Source organism: Antrostomus carolinensis, unplaced genomic scaffold (genome assembly GCF_000700745.2).
Source record: "Antrostomus carolinensis isolate BGI_N321 unplaced genomic scaffold, ASM70074v2 scaffold6064, whole genome shotgun sequence".
NCBI lineage: Eukaryota > Metazoa > Chordata > Aves > Caprimulgiformes > Caprimulgidae > Antrostomus > Antrostomus carolinensis.
Window position 1 is genome coordinate 25129 of NW_010312762.1, and position 22145 is coordinate 47273.

At 39.5% G+C, this 22145-nt stretch overlaps 1 protein-coding gene across 1 annotated transcript in view; it reads right to left on the minus strand.

Moving 5' to 3' along the window:
- Positions 1-22145, minus strand: part of ADAM12 (ADAM metallopeptidase domain 12) — a gene marked incomplete at its 3' end in the record, with an annotated part of 83437 nt that overhangs the window by 22068 nt on the left and 39224 nt on the right. The window contains exon 10 of the mRNA XM_010167099.2: positions 3685-3862. Coding sequence (XP_010165401.2) covers positions 3685-3862 — 178 coding nt within the window. The remainder of the gene's footprint in view (positions 1-3684; positions 3863-22145) is intronic.

Consider the following 22145-nt stretch of genomic DNA (forward strand, 5'->3'; position numbering starts at 1 on the left):
TGTTACTGGAGCCTTTGAAATTTCCAGTTGCTTACTCACTCATTGTAGAGAATGAGCTTGGTAAATAGTTTTTGTTCCTGGGCTATTAAATTGTCAGGAATGGTTTTAACATAAACAGGCAAGTAAAGAGAAAAGGCTCACAAGGCTTTTGGATGCTGCCACCCAAAACTACTGCTGTGTTACAGTTGATTATTATTAGCTATTATTAGTGACAACAGCAATGATGGGAGTTGGGTTTCTTGGTGTACATCTCCTGGGCTCATCAGAGCATCTCAAACAGACCAATGCAACAGCTATTCTAGCATCACCTACATGATAACAGATGCTGTAGACAGGACATCCTGTTTTCACCCCCTCTTTTCTAAGAACACAAGATAGACCACGTTGGGTCAGCCTACAACCTTTCTAGCCTTGTGTCCCCCTGACAGCAGCCAGCAGAAAGTGTTTAAGGATGAGAATGTGAACACACATACACGGTACCTCCCCAGTCCCCTGGCTTTCCCTTGGCTCCACGGGCATTTTTAGCACCTGTAACGTTCAGTGGAATGGAACTCACAAATAACTGACAAAGTCTGGGGGAGCAGCTCCTTCTGCTTGTTTGAAATCTGCCATTTCCCAACTTCATTTCTGCAGCTCTTGTCAGGGGGCAATCGCTCCCCTCCATTTCACTCACAATTTTATCAGCTTCTTTCGCCTTTTCCTTCCAGAACCCCTCCAAAACTTTGAACAACCTTATTGCTTTTCTTTCAACCTTTTACATTCTGCTTTATCCTTCCTGAGATCAGGGAGGGGTAGGAAAAAACTGCACATGCAGTTTCAGACACAGCACGCTGCAGATTTATGGAAGCTTACTGGTGCTTTGTTTTGTTTTCCTATTTCTTCCCTAGTAATTTCTAACAGCCTATTTACTTTTTAGACCACTCGAGCACTGAGCTGACATTTTCATGAGACTATTTATTGCCATGTGAAGTCTTGTTCCTCTATGGTCAGAGTCAGCTCAGAGTCCATCATCTTATATGTGATGTTTGGAATGTGCATCACTCTGCACGGAATGCCATTTGTCACCTTAACACCCAGTCCAGCTGTCTCAGAAGGTTCCTCTGCAGTTCTTCACAGTCAGCTTTCATCTCTACCACCCTAACTAATATCATCAGCAAATTCAAGACTATTCCTTTTCCCAGGTTGTTTATGAATACGCTGAATTGTGTAGTCCCCAGGACACATCTCATGGATACATCACAGCAGATCTCCTTCCACTGCATAAACCAGATGATTTATACCTGGTTGTATTTCCTATCTTTTAAACCAATTTTTGCCCATGCAATATTCTCTCATCCTACAGCTGCTTGGTTTCCTAAAGAGGCTTTGCTGAAAGGCTTTGGACTAAAGCCTCTCTGAACTCCTAAAAGGCTGCACTAAGAGCATCATCCCTTTCCATCCACTTATTAAGTCCTTCAGATCACTGTGATAGGTTTGTAAGACAAGCTTTCCTGGCACAAAAGCGGTGTTGACTCATCCCTGGCATGTCACAGCTGTTCAGGTACTAGCTCTTAATTACATTTGGAAGTAATTTGTCTGACTTCTGATTTACCCATTTGAAGTTTTTTTGATCCCCTTTGCAGCCTGTAGTAAAATTAGGCACATTTGTCACCTTTCACTTCTCAAGGACCAAGGATTTTATTTTTTTTTAATTTGGTTTTTTTCCTTCTATCTTTGCATGCGTATTCTACATTAACCCTCCTTGCAGAGACACTGTAGCATGTCAGACATTTTTCGTAATATAATCTAACATGAAGTTGGAGCTGAATTAGTAATATCATCCTTGGTCAGGTCTTACACTCTTGGCCTGGTGGTGGGCATGTCAGCATTCATTGTACTCAAGATGACCAGCGTCTCACAGACATGAGACCATCGTGTGGAGGGAGGTGGTCAAACAGTTCCTACTGCATTAGTGTCCCTACTGCATTAGTGTTTCCAGAGTTGTCTGAAGAATGGGACATGTGCAACAGTCACGACTCTCCAACCTTACCAATCCATTGCTGTCCTACTGTTAAGGAATGTCCATGAGCACAGATCTCAACATGGGGCTAATATTTTACTTAAAGAAAAAATATCCTTACCAACCACCTAAATCTGCATATTCAGACTGATATTTAATTCTGATCACTGATGAAATACAACTAGCACGTTACTGTACAGCTTTCCATGCCATAAAATATTGCAACACTATTGACAAAACTCAGGTAGTATAAACGACTGGGCACTGAATTATTAACTAATCTAACATGTTTTCTGATACCACTCAGATTATAGCAGTAAATTCCAGATTAATGTAATTGGGTCCAAGCTGCAGTTTTCCAATATAATTAAAAGGGGAAAACACAAAAAAAAGAGGCAAATCAAGTCAGTTCTTGCTGATGTGAAGTGGCTTTGACTTGAAAAGGTATCGCTAACATTCAAAAGTGAAAATGAGAAAGATAACTGGGTTAGAAAGACATTTGCAAGCTGCTTGCACTCTATTGACTTTAAACAAGAAGATAAGCCAGCTTCCTCCAACCTTGTTACCCTGAAGAACGAGTGAACTGTCAGGAAATCCTTATGCCTTGTGTAAATCCAATACACTGTATGGAGAGGATACAGCAATATCTCACTGTTTTAACTGCCCCAGTCTATTTTGTCCGCAGAACCATGTTTATCACAGGAAACAAATCCCTCATCTGCTGATGTATTTAATTCAGATAATTGGAGAGAAGTTCAATAGACCAATGAGCAAGGGAAGCCAAAGGGATAAGGATGCTCGCTCGGATATTATTTGACCCCCAGGTTTTGTCTATCTCCTCCTGATCTAAGCAGTCCTCTGACACGTTCACTAAACCAAATGGAATGATCTTTGAAGTAGTAGCAATCTTTTTGGGAGGCAGTAAAGGCTATTTCTGTTCATAAGGTAATGGCTAGCAGCAAAGAAAAATCTTGTAGTAAAGGAGGGAAAGGTCTTGTGCCTAAAAACTGAAGCTGGCTGCAACAAAAATACCTAGGATATATTAATGTTTATATAACCATTTATATTAATATAAATAAATGAGTGGCTTCTCATATATGGAAACAAACCTTCAATTAACGCATGGTATCTTGAGAAATTTGAGCAATGTTAACAAATTTATTTTGAGTTTACCTTATTAGATAGTACTTAAAGGAATTTATTTATGTCTTAGGAACATGACAGTTAGTCATGGTTAATCTGTTGGACAAGCCATGAGAGAGTTTGTTCCCTAATTCCCAGAGAAGCTGTGGCTGCTCCTCCCTGGAAGTGTTCAAGGCCAGGTTGGATGAGGCTTTGAGCAACCTGGTCTAGTGGAAGGTGTCCCTGCTGATGGCAGGGGGGTTGGAACTGGATGAGCTTTAAGGTCCCTTCCAACCCAGGCCATTCCATGAGTCTATGATTCTATTCTAATGGCAAACCAAGCACATTCTTAACTAAAGCCCTGCCTGAAGTTTAGCAACTCAAAGGCAAGTCAGGCAGAAACTTCCCCCATTTCTGAGGACTCTGAGGTTTAAGCTGATAAGACAGAAGCAGTTTTGTTACACACCAAGTAGCATTAAACATGCCAAACCAATTCTGATTCGTCTTTAGTGTCAAAAACCTGCAAACAGGAGGTGAGCAGTAATTCTCAGGTGGTGTCTTACATCAGGCTCCCCGCAGTCACACTCCTCTCCATCCTCCACGTAGCCATTCCCACACTTCTGCCCACCAAAGGACTCCTTGACTTCAGGCAAGTTAAACAGACACATTCCCACTCCTTTTTCCAGGCTGTTTTCCAGGTCCTTTCTACTGCAGCTACTGAACACCATGGGAAATGGATAACTAGAAGAAAAATACACAGAGACAAAAAAAAACAAAGAAAAAAAAAGAGGTAGCATTATCAGATGAAAACATCTCTCTCCTGTCATGCTGGTGACCTTTTAGCACATCTGTGCACTAATAAGAAGATTGTGTTCATTGTTTTTTAACCCTTTAACACAGGATTGAGAAATAGCAATTCACTGTGAAATTGTGCCAAAAACATTTAATAATTTCTGACTATGAGTAAGGGAATTTCGATAATTTCCACTTAAATTTCTAGCTATTGTTAAGGACTGGAAGTGTTCACCTTTGGAATTCCTTCTCTCTCTTTTTCATCTGTAGTTATAGAGCAACTTTTGATCATGAGCCTAAAGAAATACTGGGTTTGCAAGGAGGACTCTTGAATTTGCAGGACTGCAAAACATCCTAACCCTTGTTGGAAAATTCATCCTCAAATGGCAAATTTATTCATCTTGCTCTGCAGTATGCCAAACTTCCTCCTCTTTTCAGGGAAAAAAAAAATGGAGAAGAATACCAAGTTACTTGATAAGACCTGCCTCTACAATTCATCAGAGTCTAGCTTGGGAACTGCATGATTAAAGCAAATACAGTTCTTATTTTCAATCAAGATGACTGTAAAGACACTACTGAAAATACCTTTATTTGGAATTCACACTGCTGAGAGCAGGATTTGGCCCTGCTGTGCAAGCACGTAGTGTTTCTGATTTCTTTTGGAAAACTCATGACAATGTTATCACAATGATCCACTGTAATACAAACATGGCCAGATAATTTGCGGTTTTCTGTTGGAGGACTTAATTCAATTTTCACTAATGAACATTTGCAGTTTGATTCACAGATATGAGATAAAGCGACACCTGGATCTGGCCATCAGAGTCACGTCCTAAAGTCAGTGCTGTGCCCTCTGAGATGTGCACATGGTTACGTTGAATCTGGATCACAACCAAGTCATAAACCAGCATCTCCCCTAAGACTTGGTACCTTTGTCACTGCTGCTCCATGGTCCAGCAGTAATTCAAGATTACAGCAGCACAGGGAGTCAACCTGATAATGACTGGACTTTATTCACTAAAGGCTTTTATATCACTCACTTGTTATTAGGGCATAATCTTTACGGACAAGCAGGATAACAGATGGAAGTTCTGCACTGCTGAACTTTGGACTTCAGTTAATCTACTGTTGTTTCTAATATCCTGAAATGAAAAGCTTGCTTTGTGAATGATGATGCCTGTAGGTATCAGAAAGGGAGAATTTCTATTGAAAAAAAAAAAAAAAAGAAAAGTTTGACAATTACAAATGCAATAGAGCTTCCTCTGCTGATATAAGGAGGTTAATTAGGGTCTTCTAGAAAGGTTATGGGCACCTTACAGAACAGAATTTATTTTGTGACTATTTAAAATTACCTCTTTTACAGATTCTTTCGCAATAAAACAGCCAGCTCATTGGAAAAGAACATAAACATGACTCTGAAGAAGAAAATAATTTTCATATATCACTGTAGCACTTCTCTAGCTAAACTAAACAATTCTGTGATTCACTGGCATATAACTTCAGAAAGTTACCAGGCATCTCTACTTGAAAAGCTGATTTCTGGAAAATACCAATGTTTAGTCAAAATGACAGAGTCTAAGATAAATAAAGACATTTCAGAATAGCATGAGGTAGGAGGCAGGCTGCTAGCTGCAGCTCTGAGCCCCAAGGGAAAACAGGGAAGGTACTCGGAGTAATGGAACAGAAAATAAATGCACTTGGGAAACCTCCTGCTGACCATTTTATATTGGAGATGTTCTTAAGAGGATACCACAAACTCCTACTCTTAGTTTGACTGGGAAAAAAACCCCACAAAAATCTGTGTACATGACTCTGAACAAGCAGATGGATGTACACTGCTATAAAACACCAGAAAAAACTCAAGAAACTCATAAACACCTGATGGATAAATCCTGCACAAAATAAATGAGTGCTTGATCAGATACGATTGTCATATCAAAGTGTGAAAAATGAATATTGCATCATCGAGGCAAGATCCTTCACTTTAGTGACGTGGATTTTCTTTGAGATCCACTCAGATGAACACAAGGAGACATACATACCTTACACAGACCAAAATCAATTTGGGAACACAAATAATGCATTTTTCTCTGTGCCATATGTCTCAGCCACAGATGGATCCGGAGAACAGCTCACCAGTCAAAACTATCAATATTTTAGGGCTGTTCCTTTGTATCCATGAATGCTCAGCATCATTTGCATGAATGTGAGATGTGTCTGTCCATCATGGGGAGAACAGAATCCTCACTCTGTACCAGAGGTGAAATAATGTCATTGTGAATGAATGAGGTTTCTGTTTCCTCCCAAAGGAAATTCAAGCTGTTTCCTATTTTGAACTAAGAGATCCATTAATCTTCTGGCTTTTCCTGCCCTTGACGCTGATTTCCTCAGCTGACATCAGTGCAGCACATGTTACTTGATGAAATTTTCTCAAAATACTTTTTCTTTACCAAGTATGCCCAAAAGAAAGCAATAAAAAAACAGAGATGAACCCAATAAGGGGAAACAGAGAGCAACTGAAGGGTAACCACACCATGCAAGAGAAGAGCCCACATCAATTGATGCCTGTTGTTATTTCATTGGAAATATAATTGATCTTTAATACCGTAATATTCTGACACAACCATTCTTTATTTTTCGACAAAAAAAATAATTCCCATGTATCAGCCACAGTATTTGATCATTGTGATTTTAGGCTACGTTTTGTCTGTCTTTACAATATTAAAGCTGTTTCATCACAAGCATGAAATCCCTGGCAGATGGGAAGGGAAGCTATAGGTATCAGATATCAGTAGCATTAAGATGTTTCTGGATGAATTAAGATGAATCTGGAAGCTTTGGAAAAATGACAAAGTCATGGTCATGTGAAAGAAACTCGTCCTCAGAAGAAATGCAGCAAGCTTCCTCGCACTACCCTGTTAAAAGGCTTCACCTGGAAGGACTATCTTTGGGTGGGAAAAGGTTGTGTGGTCTCCACAGCAAAGTTAGTCCTTGACATGTCTCCAAGATTTTAGTAAGATGCTAAAAAAAGGGTATTTTGTGCTTTCTATGGTAGCTCAGACACTTATCCTATTGGAAAAACCCTCAGCTACCAGCTCATATAGGCCACTGGAGAACCTTCCAGACGTAAAAAATTCATTGGCAAACAGTATATTCCATTAGCCTTCACTCAAGACATTTTCTTTTACAGATCCTTATTTTTCTACAGCTGAGAAGAGAAAGGAAACTTTAGTCCAACCTAATTCCTATTCTAAGATGCTGAATAACCCACATATTTTCTACACTGTTTGAATCTGTAGATTCAATGCACAATGGATCACTTTGTCAAACCATTCTGGCTGTGGGTACAACCCTATAGAACTCAAATTGTGCCCAAAACTCCATTAGACTCTTCAGTGAGTTTACCAAGGAAAATTATTTCAGAGTCTTTCTACCCCTCTTGAATCCACAGCATTCCTCAGTGTCTCCTTGCTGCTTAAAAAATATGCTTAATCTCAAGCAATGAATATCGGAGTTCCCAGCAAAAATAGCTTTGACTGTTCCTGCAAACGAGAGCTTTGCAGTAGTGAGAAGATGCCTAGTAATTGATTCCTTTAGAAACAGAGTCTGGTCTTGTCCCATTCATTTATATTTCAAGCACTCAAGCCATTCAAATGCCAGTTTCCTCTATGTAGTTTTGCATTTAGCTTGTATTAGACGGCTCCTTTCATTAACTAAGTGAAGTGGCTTCATCAATGTGTCAAGTCCCTTTTAAGAACACAGAATTCTCTCTACTAGCACCACGTTGCTCAGCATAGCCTCTTTTTTTTTTTTTTTTCAGGAATTATAAAAGCTCATCTCCATCATCTCCATTTCAGAGGCATTCCTCCTCGTACAAGCACAGAAAAAGAGAGTCGCTGCCCCAGAAAATTATAGTCTTAAGAGATCAGACAGCCAAAGCATTCAGAAGAAACAGAGTTGCTACTGATGGATCATGGAATCATAGAATAGATTTAGTTGGAAAAGACCTTTGAGATCATAGAATCCAACAGTACCTGTCCACCACTAAACCATATCTCACACAGAGTAACAGAGCAGATCAGCTACAGTCCTAGCACTGCTCCTGCCGCTGAGGCTGGTGTGCCATGGTCACCATTGCTGTCATTCTCATTGCACTGACTTAGGCTGCAGGAGATGTTTGCTCCATTCCAAACCCTACCACTGCATTGCAGCAATACCCTGGCAAAGCTGTCTGAAGTGAAACTCCCTTGGTTCCTTCAAACCATGTCTACCTACATCATTAGACATCCAAACATTTCATACCTTGCATCTACCTCCTCCATGTTCATCCACCATAGAACACAACATATTTTGTTGTTTCTCAAGAACTATCACTGCAGTGGTAACACCATCAATGTTTCTGGCAATTCTCTATCAGGGGAATAAACTGCAGGTTCACAATATCTTGAAAACTAACATACTGATTGTTATGATTATTGCTATCCAATCTCAGGTTTCGTCTTATTCAAGAACTGTAGGACTTTTATAAAAAGTAACTAACTGCCTTGTTCTCTCCAAAAGGTTGGTATACACACACATGACATGTATATATAAATTATATATATATTTATAGGGTTCATTTATTCCAGTTCATATCGCAACCTGATTATTCAGCATTATGACACTGTTTATACAGAGCCTTTTACCAAAAGGCCCTGAAGTGTCTAACTATTCACTCAATTAAAATGCACAACAGCCCCAAAGAGCTCTATTAAGTACCACCAGGCCTCCCTCCCTGAGGTAATATGATAATTGGAGATTACATTAATTTTAAAAGGGCATTTTGATTTTCCAGAGCATACTTATTGAAACAACTGTTGACTAGCTCATTTCCAAAGGTGCAAAAACATAGGACCAGGCTTTGTCCAAAATTCTTGAAAACTTAAATCTGAGAGGCCATATCTGGAAATAGCTACACCATCAGTTATGCTTTTTAGGAGCATGAAGGTGCTCAAAGACAAGAGGGGTGCTGAGTCCCAGCCCTCTGAATCAGAAATTTCACTAGTCAAACATCTGGAATTCCAACACTTTCCATGACAGTACATATATATATATATATATGAATATATATATACATATATGTATTCACCTTGACTGAACTTGTACATCGCAGTGTCTCTTTCTGTCTGCATCAACCCTAGGACCCTTTGAGATTCACAAATATGAATACTTACTTTCCTTAGTCTCCAGAATTATTGGGTTTTGGCTGCACAGTGGCTCACTTACAACTGGAGAGGAGAAGAGCAACTCAGATCCTTTTATTGGAGGCAGATGTGAGTTTGAGCTCCCTCTTGTTCAGATTCTACAGAATGACTTACACACAAATGCGTAGGTTTTTTGTTGCATATCCCAGTCTTACATAGGAACCTAAAAATAGTTGTTGAGTTGTTGTTTTTTTTTAACTTAAAAAAAAAAGAGATAGGGGGTTTTTGTTAATTCAGGTATGTATAAGTGATTTTTTTTCCTTGGAAAAAAATATCAGCAGCAGTGAGAGTAACACAAGAATAAACCTCTGGAAGGTCAAAGCTCAAGTGACATGAATGTTTCTAGACACAGTGAGGTGCTGATTTCAAGAAACAATGACAATTTTCCAGCCTCTTTTAGCTCCTGACCTCATTGACATAATTCTTTCCCCCCAAAAATCATCCCCTTTAGTTTTAACCTTCTAGACATTATTACTGCTCTCCATCTTTTGAAAACAACTTTTATGGCTTCCTAAGAGATACGAGTCTACTAGAATAAAACTGAATTTCTATTAGATGACATTTTTTGACACTTCAGCTATTCTGTGCAGCATGTATATTAATGAATTAGTAAGCATAAAGGACTTCACAGAATTAGATATTAAGCAGGAGATAAAATCCAGTTTTCTTTGATATTGAAATAGGTGTTCAAATACTACAGATGCCTTCGTGTATCAAGTTCTGTCATTACACATTATTTCATAGGGTTCATGTTTTAATAGCAATTGTTTAAATCAGACAAGTGACATAATATGGAATGGCTTTTTAATCTATTATTTAAACAATGTCTTCATTTGTAAGTACTTTTGAGGGAGAAAGACACAAATGCAGTTTTAAAGTAGATCCCAGAAGCATAATAAAGGGAGACTCTAAGGGGTCTGCAGATTGTCTCCCACCCAAAGCTTTCACAAATGGTAAACTCCCAGGACAACTGGGAGGAGAGGGTAAACTGAAGGACCTTTTGAGCTCCTGGAAGATGTGCAGGCCTTTGCAAGCAGCACATGATAGAGCTTTGTAGAAGACACCAGTCCCAGAACTGATGGGGTGCACCTTTTTCTGCAGTGTTGGAAGCATTTAACTAAAACTGTAGCATGGTTTTATACATATATAAAGTATTGAGATGGGAAGTTTGCTTCAAAAAGCAGTAGATGTCTGACAACTCATACTTATTTTTCTAGCCTATTTTTCACTCTCTTGCTCTCCTTTTATAGTTTTAATCCCTAGAGCATCAATAAAGTAGAGCACGGAATTGGGCCATGTAGTTAGTTATAAGTGACATCAAAGCTCTTGCTGTCTGAGTTCATGGTCAGTGATTTAAAAACAAGCCTAGATTTCTCCTACAGCTTTTGTCATGTTCACTACATGGTAGTCTTTACACTTCCAATAAATAACTGTGAATATGTCGCACCAGTGGTTAATTTAATTGATATGTTGTGGCAACGGCTTGTTGTGCTACAATGAAATTTCCATGGTTATTGAAAAGAAAGTCTTTCCAAGTAAATGTTTAAACTTCACACACAAATGCTTTAGGTTCATTTTAATTTGGCCCTGGGGATGGTGCAGATTCCCAGAATGCATTCAAGTAATCTCACTTCAGGTATCTAGATTGGATTGTCATAGCCCCAGCTGAGTCTTGACCTCTCCCATTACGCTGAAGGTGAAAATTTAACTACCTGAAATATTAAAAAAGGCAGATTTATAATACTGAATGTGAGACTTCAGGCAGAAAGCAGCGATGAAACAAATGGCTGAACAAATTCTGAAAAATACTTTCTGCAAAGGAACAACACTTAATGGCTTTACACAGTATACACTGTCATAGCTTGGTATTGCTGCAGTCACAAAACTGCCAAATAAAACATTATTAGCAGTTACTTTTACTTTGACAAATGTACGGTCAGAAAAGTTGGGGTTTTTTTTCTTGTTGAGAGGCCTATTGTGACTTTCCTTTCTGTGTTCTGGGGGTGAAGCAATACTAAACCAATTTATCAATCCTGACAGTATTCTGACTATACACTGGAGTTATCTGCATTGCAAAAACTCTATGGGAATTGAACTCAGACAACTGTTCTTCCTGTTGGAAACCAGACAGCCAAGGAAAGTAGCTATAATCAGTTTGAATTTGCCTCTGGCTCATCTTTTGCTCTGTTTCCTTTTAGACCACTACCTCATTAATAAAAATTTGCTGGATTGCTGAGAGTTCAGGTTTCACAATCTACTACTTAGAATTTGAGGTTAATCCAATGCTGACTACAGTAAAAGTTAAAAAACAAGGAACACATAGCAGAGAGAAGGATGGAAAGGTCAGGTCAGGTCTGGTCCCAGGTTAAAGAAAAGCAGGGCAGCAGCCGTACCGCGCCTGCCAGCAGTCGCTGGCCAAGGAGGAAATCCTAGATAAGAAGCACAACCAGAACGCCCTGTGTTTAAATTTGTCACACAAAACACAACATCCTCAGCATGTGACAAGCAAAGAAAGACAAATGGTCCATCCCGTTACTCAAAATACCTTGCTGAAGATCAGCTTTTCCTCCTAATTTCTGATTAGATAAAAGGCACTGTTGGACTCGTCTTGAAATGCTAGGGCTGCGCTACCTCATGATGACTCTTGATTTACTTCCCAACGCGATTTTACAATCAGCTTTTGTTTTAGGCAATTACATTCTGATTTTCTCCCCCCAAAAAAACCTTGGAGTTGTTTTTTGTATTGATCAGGAGCAGATTGGGAGGAAAAAAAAAATATTCTGACTTTGGGAATTTATTGTTGAGAGGATCATTACTTAGTGAGTATGTTTAGGTGAGGGAGGAGAACAAAAGAATTCTTCCAAAACCAAAGCAGAGCAAACAAAAGGGAATATCAAGCCCAAACTGTAATACAGAAAAATCAGCCCATGATATTTATTTATGGACATTTCCCCCTTTCACCAATACAAGCTCCTGTCCTGCCTGTGTGTATCTTATCCTAAAGACAACTCATGATATACTGTACCCTAAAGAACAACAGAAGCATACACCGTTCTTCTCCCAGCTGACGTGATCAGTGTGACCAGCTTGATTTAAAGACCTGCTATACTGTGGGTATTTGGCCTCAGCAGATGGATCTGGGTGAGGATGAACCTGTACATCAAGTGCGAAGATCAAATGAGAGTAAGTTAAGGGAAGAGGACTCCAAGGATGGCTGAACACCACAAATCTCCCAGGCCAGGGAGAAGAGATTTGGGAAGCAGCTCTCTGGAAAAAGCACAAGAAGAAGCTGCCCACTGAGAAGAGCAGCAGCAGAAGCACTAAGAGAATGAAGATTATGGAAATGCCAGCCGGTGAGACATGGGTGCTAGAGAAGAAAGTCTGAGCCCTGCAAAAAGCTGGAAATAATATATACCTGGGGGAAAGGCTCGTATTGATTTCACTTAACATCTGTACTGCCTGGTCTCTTAATAAATCAGGACTTCAAGACAGGAGTATCTGACTTGCAAGCAGCATGGTTCAATTTTATTTATTTATTTTTTTTTTTGCTTTAGAAGATCCAAAGGAAAGATAAGTGAGGCATAACAGTGCCAGAAATCAGACTGCATTCCCCCAGCATTTCCACCTTCCCTTCTTCTGCTACAAGATAAGCACTGAGAAAAAAAGCAGTTTGTCCCATATCACCTAAATCACCTCAGACAAATGGATGTGGAATTCTCCCCCCCTGAAAAACATCATAAATACAAAAAATAACAATGAATCACTTTTCATAGCTTCCCTTTGCTTTTTCACTGTGCTTGAGCAAAGAAAATAAACTAATTAGTAGCAATATTGTATGTAATCATTATTTCAAGCCATGAGAAAAGAATTGATCCAGCCATGATCTGAGACTTAAAGATCCTTAAGTGAGCAAATTAAAACTTTCACTCACAGGAATGAAAGGCTTCTGAGAAATCTAAAGGAATCCACGGGTATCCTGATGAAATCCTGGTCTTACTGAAGTCCATGGGAGCTTTCCTACCAACTTTGAGGGAGCCTGGATTTCACATCTAATGCTGGTTGGCTGCCAGGAGAACAACAATGATGAAGATGAATGTAATTTCCATGCTGTGTTAGAAGCAGCCAGAAAGGCTCCCTAGGACACCAAAGTTATTTCACCTCGTTATTTTCAGTGACTTGACACTAAAATAGGTGGTTGCTTATCTTCATCTCACCACTGGGCCTGTGCCATTCAGTTTTAGAAAGCTGAAATGGAGTCTACCTGCATTTCTGCCCCAAGAATCCTACAGTAAATGCGCCTGGGACATTGTAATAGGTTTTGCCATTAGAAAAGAAAGAGAATGACTTTGCAGGAAGCAATTGTTGGGGTAAAATGGACATCTTCCCCGCTCTGAATTTTAAACATTTTGCACATCTCTCTCAGGCACAAAAGACTCTGTGATTCCCATGACAACTGTGGCAAATGCAGCTGTAGGCATCATTTAATTACAGTGATTCAGCTTTCCCAGTCAACATCAATTCCTTCAAGTGCTTCAGGGCGTACAACACATGTTCAAAAAGGAGCCTTCATGCGACCTTAAGAATAAGCCCTTTAAGGTATGTTTCCATTTATACTCTGGGAATTTGGAATTCATTAACACCAATTAAAACTGGACATTGTGTGTTTAATTCTCCATGCAGTGCACTACAGATTTATCCCTGCGGGTTGAAAAGTTGGGGGTTTTTTTTGATGAAACAGAAAGCTGAGATAAAGGGAAATGTCCTGGTATGATGTGTTCTCATGGGTCATGGCAATAGCAGTACAGCAAGAGAAAAATGTCCCTTACAGAGCTATATTTTCTATGGATATTACACCGACAAGACAAAATGCAGCTGAGCTCTCAGCAAAAAAGCCAGTAAAACTGTACCCATTCTGGATACATCACATAGGAGAAAACATGACTTGTCCTTAAGTATCTGCTATAAATAATCACACCAAAAGTAAAATGTGTTTTCATTTGAGAAGTAACCTCTCTCCTTGTCAGCTTCACTTACAGAAAATGCATGCTGTAAATCTGTACGAGTTCTCCTCTAGAATACACCAGAAAAGCCAAATATTTTCATTTCTAACAGCACATCTACTGAAATGTGAAAGACTAAACTAAAATAAAAAGCTATATATATATATATATATATATATAAAGACTTGCCCCCCAGTTCTGTGTGCTAACTGTTAACACTGACCCACTCCTGCAACATATTTCTACTAATTCTCTAATGCAGATCTGATTTACTACAACAATCAAATATATCTGTAATGCATGGAAATTATTAACAAAAAGGAATGCCAAATGCACTGCAGACGTGGGGCTACTTGGAGTTAAGTGAAAGACCAACATAAATCTATTCTGTAATCTCGTGGCTGTTTCCTACTAAAGGAAGGACCAGAATGCAATGTGCTAAATTACTAGGGCATAGGGATATGTTGCTTAAGTTTGTTTTTTTTTTTTAAAAAAGCAGTTGCAGTGCTGGCACAACAGACCTAGCTCTGTCACAAGCAATTTATTACATCAGTATATCAACTTTATTAAAAAAAAAAAAAAAAGACAAGGAAGAAGTCTGTCTTTGTGCAGAGCTCAGCTCAGACTAGTTTGGAAACATAAACAGCTTCAGAGTTTAATTAGAAACTGTTTACATCTTAAAGATAATTTCATTTTCTTCAAATTGTAACAGAGGTAATTCCAGATAGTTCTGCTGACTCCACAGTTTAATGTCTCTAAGCTGCCAGACTGAAAGATGCAACGTGAGGTCTGCTCAGCTGAAAACAAACTGAGAGGGGTCAGGAAATACTGTGTTAACTAATAATGGTTTGATTATCTAACGTTTAACAGCTCTGCAGCTACAAGATGCTGTGAGATGTCTAGAAAGAAGAGAACCAGTCAGTAAATTAAAGTGTCCTTTCCCACACTGTATTTCTGGTTTCTGTCCCATTTCTAGCATGAACTTTGCCCTTTTTTAGTATTTTCTTTTTTTTTTTCTTTCTTTTTTACCTTGTGAAGTCTTGGAATAAGCAGTTTTCACTTGAAGTTGATTTGGTACCAAAGCCAAGATGCTGTTTTCATGACATACCTGACTGTCTCCTGAAGCCAGCGTGCTGGAAATCTCTGGAGGGTGTATGTTTTCATAGCATGGTTCTCTAGACTCCAGTTCAGAGTTTGAATAACCAAAAACAAGGTGACCCTATATCCTGCTTCCTTGAGATCATTTTTCCACACGAGGAACTTTGATTGAAACTAATACTTAATACAGTAAATGACACATATGATTAGAACTTTCCTAACTTGTTCTTGATTTATTTAACTAAATGTTTATAATATAGTTAAATATATTTTTTGTATGGCAGTTTAAAAACAAAAATCAAACAAAAACAGATGACAAAATAACAAGGCTCCCCACAAAAGCCTTTGTGAGTCAACCCTACTGAGCAAAACAGTTCTCCAGGAGATAGCAGCCACCCATCTATCATGCAAATATATATTTATACATTATCAAATCAGCACTACTGTTACTCACCTTCTTTTGATGTGCAGCCCTAAATCTCATGAATGGTAATGGGTGAGACATGAGGGAAGAACAGACCTTCAGCACCATTCAAAGGACATTAAAGACAGGGTGCTGTTCCCCAGACACTGCCCTTCATGGTGAAGGCAGACAAAAAAGCTGCTGAGCATCTCCTCACACCTCCTGTTGTTCACAGTTACTCCAGTTGCATCAGGATAACTGTGCACCTGAGCTGCCAGACAGCTCATTAAGCAATCCTCATTAGTGTACATGCTTCTGCCCCCACAAGCCTTGGTTTTAACTTGGATGACTTCCATCATCTGCATTTTCACATAGTCCCAAAAAATGCTACTCCAAGTTCACCAGAGGTAGAAGTAAACTACAGCACAGAAGCAAATCAGGTTGGGGTTTAGATCCACAGGCCAATTTCTCTGCCCAAACCCATATTTCATGGTGTGGGTGTAATGTGATAATTGGAAATATCAGCTGGCTTTTGAATAGAGACTCTATACAAAGATTCTATAATTCGCATGCCCATGACCTACCATTTAATTTTACTGTAATAGCAAGAACAAATGCCTAATCCAAGTTATGACATCTCAAAAGCTCCGGGGAGCACTTCCAGAAACACCCTTAGACCTCAGCAGTTTGAGAAGAGCATGCATACCAATTGCTGGACTCCTAAAAAACTAGCTACGTGTGAGTGCTAAAACTTCTACTAGCCAAACCCTTACATTGGCATGAAGATGTTGGAGCATGTCCAGGGAAGGGTAACGGAGCTGGGGAAGGGCCAGCAGCACATGTCCTATGAGGAGAAGCTAAGGGAACTGGGATTGTTGAGCCTGGAAGAAAGGAGGCTGAGGGGAGACCTTCTCACTCTCTACAACTCCCTGAAAGGAGGGTGTAAAGGGATAGGGGTGGGTCTGTTCAACCAAGGAACAAGTGACAGGACAAGAGGAAATGGGCTCCAGTTGTGCCCAGGGCAGGTGAGATTGGATGTGAGGATGAATTTCTTTGCTGAAAGGGTTCTGAGGCATTGGAAGTGGTTGCCCAGGGCAGTGGTGGAGTCCCCGTCCCTGGAGGGATTGAAGAGTCGTGTAGACATAGTGCTGAGGGACATGGGTTAGTCATAGGGGACTTGTCAGTGTTGGGTTCATGATTGGACTCAATGATCTTAAAGGTCTTTTCCAATCCAGGCAATTCTGGGATTCTCTGTGTGATTGAGCATGAACACTGGAGAAATCTTAAAAGTATGAGCCCTGTAGAATATGAATCAGAACATTTACACCAGGAAAATCAGGAAACAAAACCAAATAAGACCTTCAATGTGAAAGTAGCACGAACTGGGGACTGGGGGGGAAGAGGAGAAAGCAAAGAAACAGCTGTTTCTAGATGTCTCTGATAATATACTTGATACCACTGAGGGCTGCCAATAAAGGGTAACCAATAAAACAATTTTTCTTTGCCAGCAGAAATGGATGCTATAAAAGACTCGAACTAAAGTGTAATGCACGTCCCCTTGGCCACTGAAGTTAACGCATAAAAGGAAAGAGTCAAATATAATTGTTTCTCACTTGCAGGAAAGCTGCCTTTCAAGGACAGCTTCTTCTCCCAGATCATACAACACTACGCTTTCAAAACAGTTGGGAATTGTCCTGGCAACAAAGAACAAATGTTTTTTGACCTGTAACAAATGTATAATGAATCCATGTCCCAGCTTATCACCAGTCGGGCAAATGGGAATATTGACATTTACGATATATTCTGTGCAACTCATAGCCTTGCTTGGTGTCGCTTTTCGCCTCACATAGACATCTGGTACCACTACTCAGGAAATAAACACTATGTTTCCACTTAAATATTTTATTCAGCCTTAATTGTATCTAACATATGCAGTGTTTGGTGCAGAATACCTAAGCGTTCCTAGAGAGAACTGAAATATAATACGTACCAATGGTCTTTTTTAGTGGCATCTGGAAGAAGCCCCCCTGACAGCCCTTCCCCTCTTTAATTTTTCCCCATTTCTCAGCAGTATTTAGATCGAGTCAATTAGTTTAATTTGGGAATTCACTCAGCCAGTTCTTAGCAGATCATACTTTTCTCTCACTCTTATTGACAAATACGCAGCTTCCGTTTTAATTCTAACATAAAGGTTTCAGTTTTACCTAAAAACATACTGATAACACTGGGTGTTTTTTGGATTAGTTAAAAAAAAAAATTAAAAAAAGCCTTCTCCAAATTTGAGCAGTAAATGAACTAGTATTTTTCTACATACTTTGTCTGATTTCTACTATATGCTCTTTCTGTGTTCCTAAGTGTTCTCCTCCCCCAAACGCTGCCTCCAAAAACTCAATAATTAAAGTGAAATTGTGTACTGAAAAGCAATTACTCAAAATTAGCTGTTATTTTCTACCGAGAGGTAAAGTTCCATAAAAATCCTCTAAAACGAAGATCAATAGCTGAGAGGTTAAAGAATTGATCTCAGTTCCATTTCTCCTTTTTCTTCCCTTATGATCACTACACAAACACCCGGGTCCCTGGCTGGAGCAGAACGCCAAGCTATCCTGCAGCACAGGCAAAACACAAGTATTCCCACCAGCACAAGTGGAAGTCACAGTGTCACAGTCCAAGCTCCACTTCCCTGCAACATATGCATCCATATTTATCTAGCTAAATTGACTTTAAACCTGACTGAATCAGATAGATGTACTGACTTTAAATTCTAGCTGTGAAAATGGAAAAGGTAACGCATGATCCAAGATAAGAACAGAAAAAAAGAAAAAAAAAAGAAACAGGCATAGAGGAATTCAATTAATTCTCTGACTTTTGAAAAGGAATAACATACTAAAAGGAAGACGAAAAAGAGAAGTTGTTGTGCAAAGAAATTCTCATAAAGAAGCTGCTTCCTTGTTAATGTTCCTGGCCCATATCTTCCTGCATGGCACCAAATGGCTTTCTGTCCCAAATGCTTTGTGCCATCGCTGGGATGGAAACCAGCACTCACCCTGGAACAAGGTAACTCTTGCAACAGATTAAAAACAAGTCTACTAGGTACCTAGATTAAAATAAAAGCTTCTGAAGAGAAATTCTTTCACTCAAAAGCAAATCACAGAATCACAGAATGTCAGGGATTGGAAGGGACCTCGAAAGATCATCCAGTCCAATCCCCCTGCCAGAGCAGGAACCTAAATGAGATCACACAGGAAGGCGCCCAGGTGGGTTTTGAATGTCTCCAGAGAAGGAGACTCCACACCCTCCCTGGGCAGCCTGTCCCAGGGCTCTGGCACCCTCACTGTAAAGAAGTTTCTTCTCAAGTTGAAGCAGAACCTCCTGTGTTCCAGCTCACACCCACTGCCCCTTGTCCTATCATTGGGCATCACTGAGAAGAGCCTGGCTCCATCCTCCTGACATTCGCCCTTTACATATTTATAAACATTAATGAGGTCACCCCTCAGTCTCCTCCAAGCTAAAGAGCCCCAGCTCCCTCAGCCTTTCCTCATCAGGGAGATGTTCCACTCCCTAAAATAGCCATGTCCAAGACCTCTTGCACACATCAGGTTTTGCACTTGCTAAATATATACCACTTGTTTCATAGCTGGAAACAAGTGTTTTTCATTTCCTAAGGATTTGCTATTTTCAATTATTTTGCATTTATTTCATCTTTTCTTCATCATGGTCTTTGAAGAGAAGCAATTTACATTCAAGGTAAAAATAAAGAGTTGAAGCAGACTTACATGACCTGCTGCTGGGCTGTGCATGATGTGCAGTAGGAGTTGTCAGACTGGACACAAAGTGATGGTGCTTGATGCTAGAGTTCAAAGGCATTTGAAGGGCATGGCCTTGCAGTCACAGTCACAGTTCCTCAGCACAAACCCATCCTGCCTTCCTTCTCTTGTCTGCAGGGGCAAGCTGCAACCTGGTTTGCATTTTTCATTAGTAGTTTCAGTGCGATGGGGTAAGTGGGGTTTGTTGAATGGGTGTGTAAAAGCTCCCCATGATTTATAGCTCTAAAGACAGCTTTCAGCCTATGGTTAAAGCAGGAACCCTTCCAGGTCAACGTGAGGTATTTCATCTCACAATACATGGATAGCAAAAGAAACAGGGTGTGGGCAGTAGGACAGACATGGAGAAAAATCTCTATCGTTCCCATAGCCAGGTGCAAAGGGGACTGGAGGAGAATCTACAAAGCAGCCCTTTTCCCATCATCCTCTTTTCTATCAGCATGGTGAAAACCTGCTTCTGTCTATGGAAATGCAGAGATGAAACAAATGGCTCTATCCTTGGAGCCTGCCTGGCATTTCAATTAGCTGTGGCTGGGATGATTCAGCAACAAGAAATGATCCTGGTAACAGCAACACACTCCTGCAAGGGGATAATGAAAGAAGCTTTCATTATAGCAAGTCATGGCACTCTGCAAAAGGGTGGAGACTACAGCAGGATCAGCATCTGAAGGAACTGGGTAAAACTAGCTGTCCTTAGAGGACTCCTGGTCTCATTAACTCCTAAACTCTGTGTGTGAGGGGGAATGGAAAGGCATCAGCAAGTATTTTCTGTAAGAGAGAAGGAAGAACATGTTTCCAGTATGCTCAGCTTCCTTGATGACAAGTTGGTTATGTCAGTCACCTCTGTATAAACTTGAAAAGCATGCTACTGGCAAGGACACGGACATGTAGGTGAGGGGAAGTATAAAACCTCAGTTTTACAGGAGAGGAGAAGACTAACTATAAAAATTTTCTTCCTTTAAGGCTGGCAAGAAATTTCAAGCACATACAAACTCTTAAGCTTTCAACTACTTTGGTGGAACTCATCCAGTTTCAAACCCCATGGAGATACCTGTGCTCCATTTGGATGAAGTAGCACATAAAAAGTGCATTTCTAAAATTATTAAATAAACAAGCACTGCTAATTGGCATAATTTTTCTCCGCAGTTTGTGCTGAATTTTGCTTTTAGTTGCAGAAGTATAAATCTAGACTAATGCCTTGGCTTTCAGCAGAAGACTTCTGTATTTATCTAGCTGTCCAGAAGAATATTTTCACTCCCAAGGGTGGAAACTTTTGGGAGATACTTAAAAAACAAGTGGAATACTGAACTGGCCTTGCTGGCTCAGCTTAGTCCCTTAGTTTTTAGATACTGTGATCTCAGTAAAAACATTCTCAAATCTTTTTTGAGACTCTTTATATCATTCTTTTTCACTTGGAACAATCTGTGGTCAAAAAAATTCTAAAAGAACTGGAGGAACATCATTAAAACATATGTATAAAAAATAGAACAATGTGTTAGTATTAAATATTTCCTTATTGATACTATTTTTATAGCATAACTCCAAATTTCTACAGTGGGATTTATGTGATTTCCATAGCAGGTATTTGAATTTCTAAAAGGTCTGGAGTGCCACAGATTTAGGGTTTGACATACTTAATTCCATGTTATATAAAATCTATTTTGCTGAAGTAGCAGGTCTTTAAGGTATTTGTAGCTCACACACAAGTGGTGAACATCTTGTTGGTACATTTTATGAGGAAAAAACTATAGGAAGCTCATTAAAGGATAGATCCAAGAGAGTTTAAATTCCACATTGATCCCTGGAGATTTTTTCCACTAAGAAGTAATTTCTAAGCCCTCTTCAAAGACTGAAACATAAGAACTGAAAGAAATGGCATTAATTAAATAAATCAATCTTAAGTAAAAGCCTTAAAACATTCCCTTTTGCTGCACAGCCACACAAATGACTCTGAAGTTAAGTTTACAGAGGTTTTTCTGTTCTAACCCAGATATTTTCTATTCTTTTTAGGTATCAGATAAGGACTTTTCACTAGCTTGAGCCCAAGGATTTTTTTTCTTGCATTTGCTAAATCTACTTTAAACCAACAGAAATTAGAAGAGCACAGACTGAGTGCCAATGAGTATAATGAGAGAGCAGGCTATCTCTCCAAATATATGTGGCTTCCCTGGGATGCTCTTTGTTTTGATATTTTTGCTATTCTAAGAATGCATTTCAGGTAGGGAATATTCATTTGGCTTTCCCTTAATGGACACATAACTTCCAGAACTGAAAACCCTTCAGTGTTCCTTGAATAACGGTGCTCAGAGAAATACTATTACTGGTCAGGTGTTGGGTAAATATTCAAAGAGTTAATTTAAAATTGGTAAAATGCAGTTTGGCTAAAGGTGTAAAGTATTCTCCTGGAATATTTAATACAGACTGATAGCAGAGGATGAAGGTAAGGCCTTAGGCTATAAACCTGGTGTTAAAATTTCCATTTATAAATCAATAATCACTGCAAACAAAACAGCCTACTCAGTTCTGCGAATGCCACAACTCTCCCTCAGGCACAAGAGGTATAGAACGTTTGGTAAAAAATCTAAAGAGAGCGTTACAAAGGTGAAGTGTCACTGATGGCCCCCTCCCCAAACTGTCAAACCTGTGTGGTGCTGGAATTGGGCACGG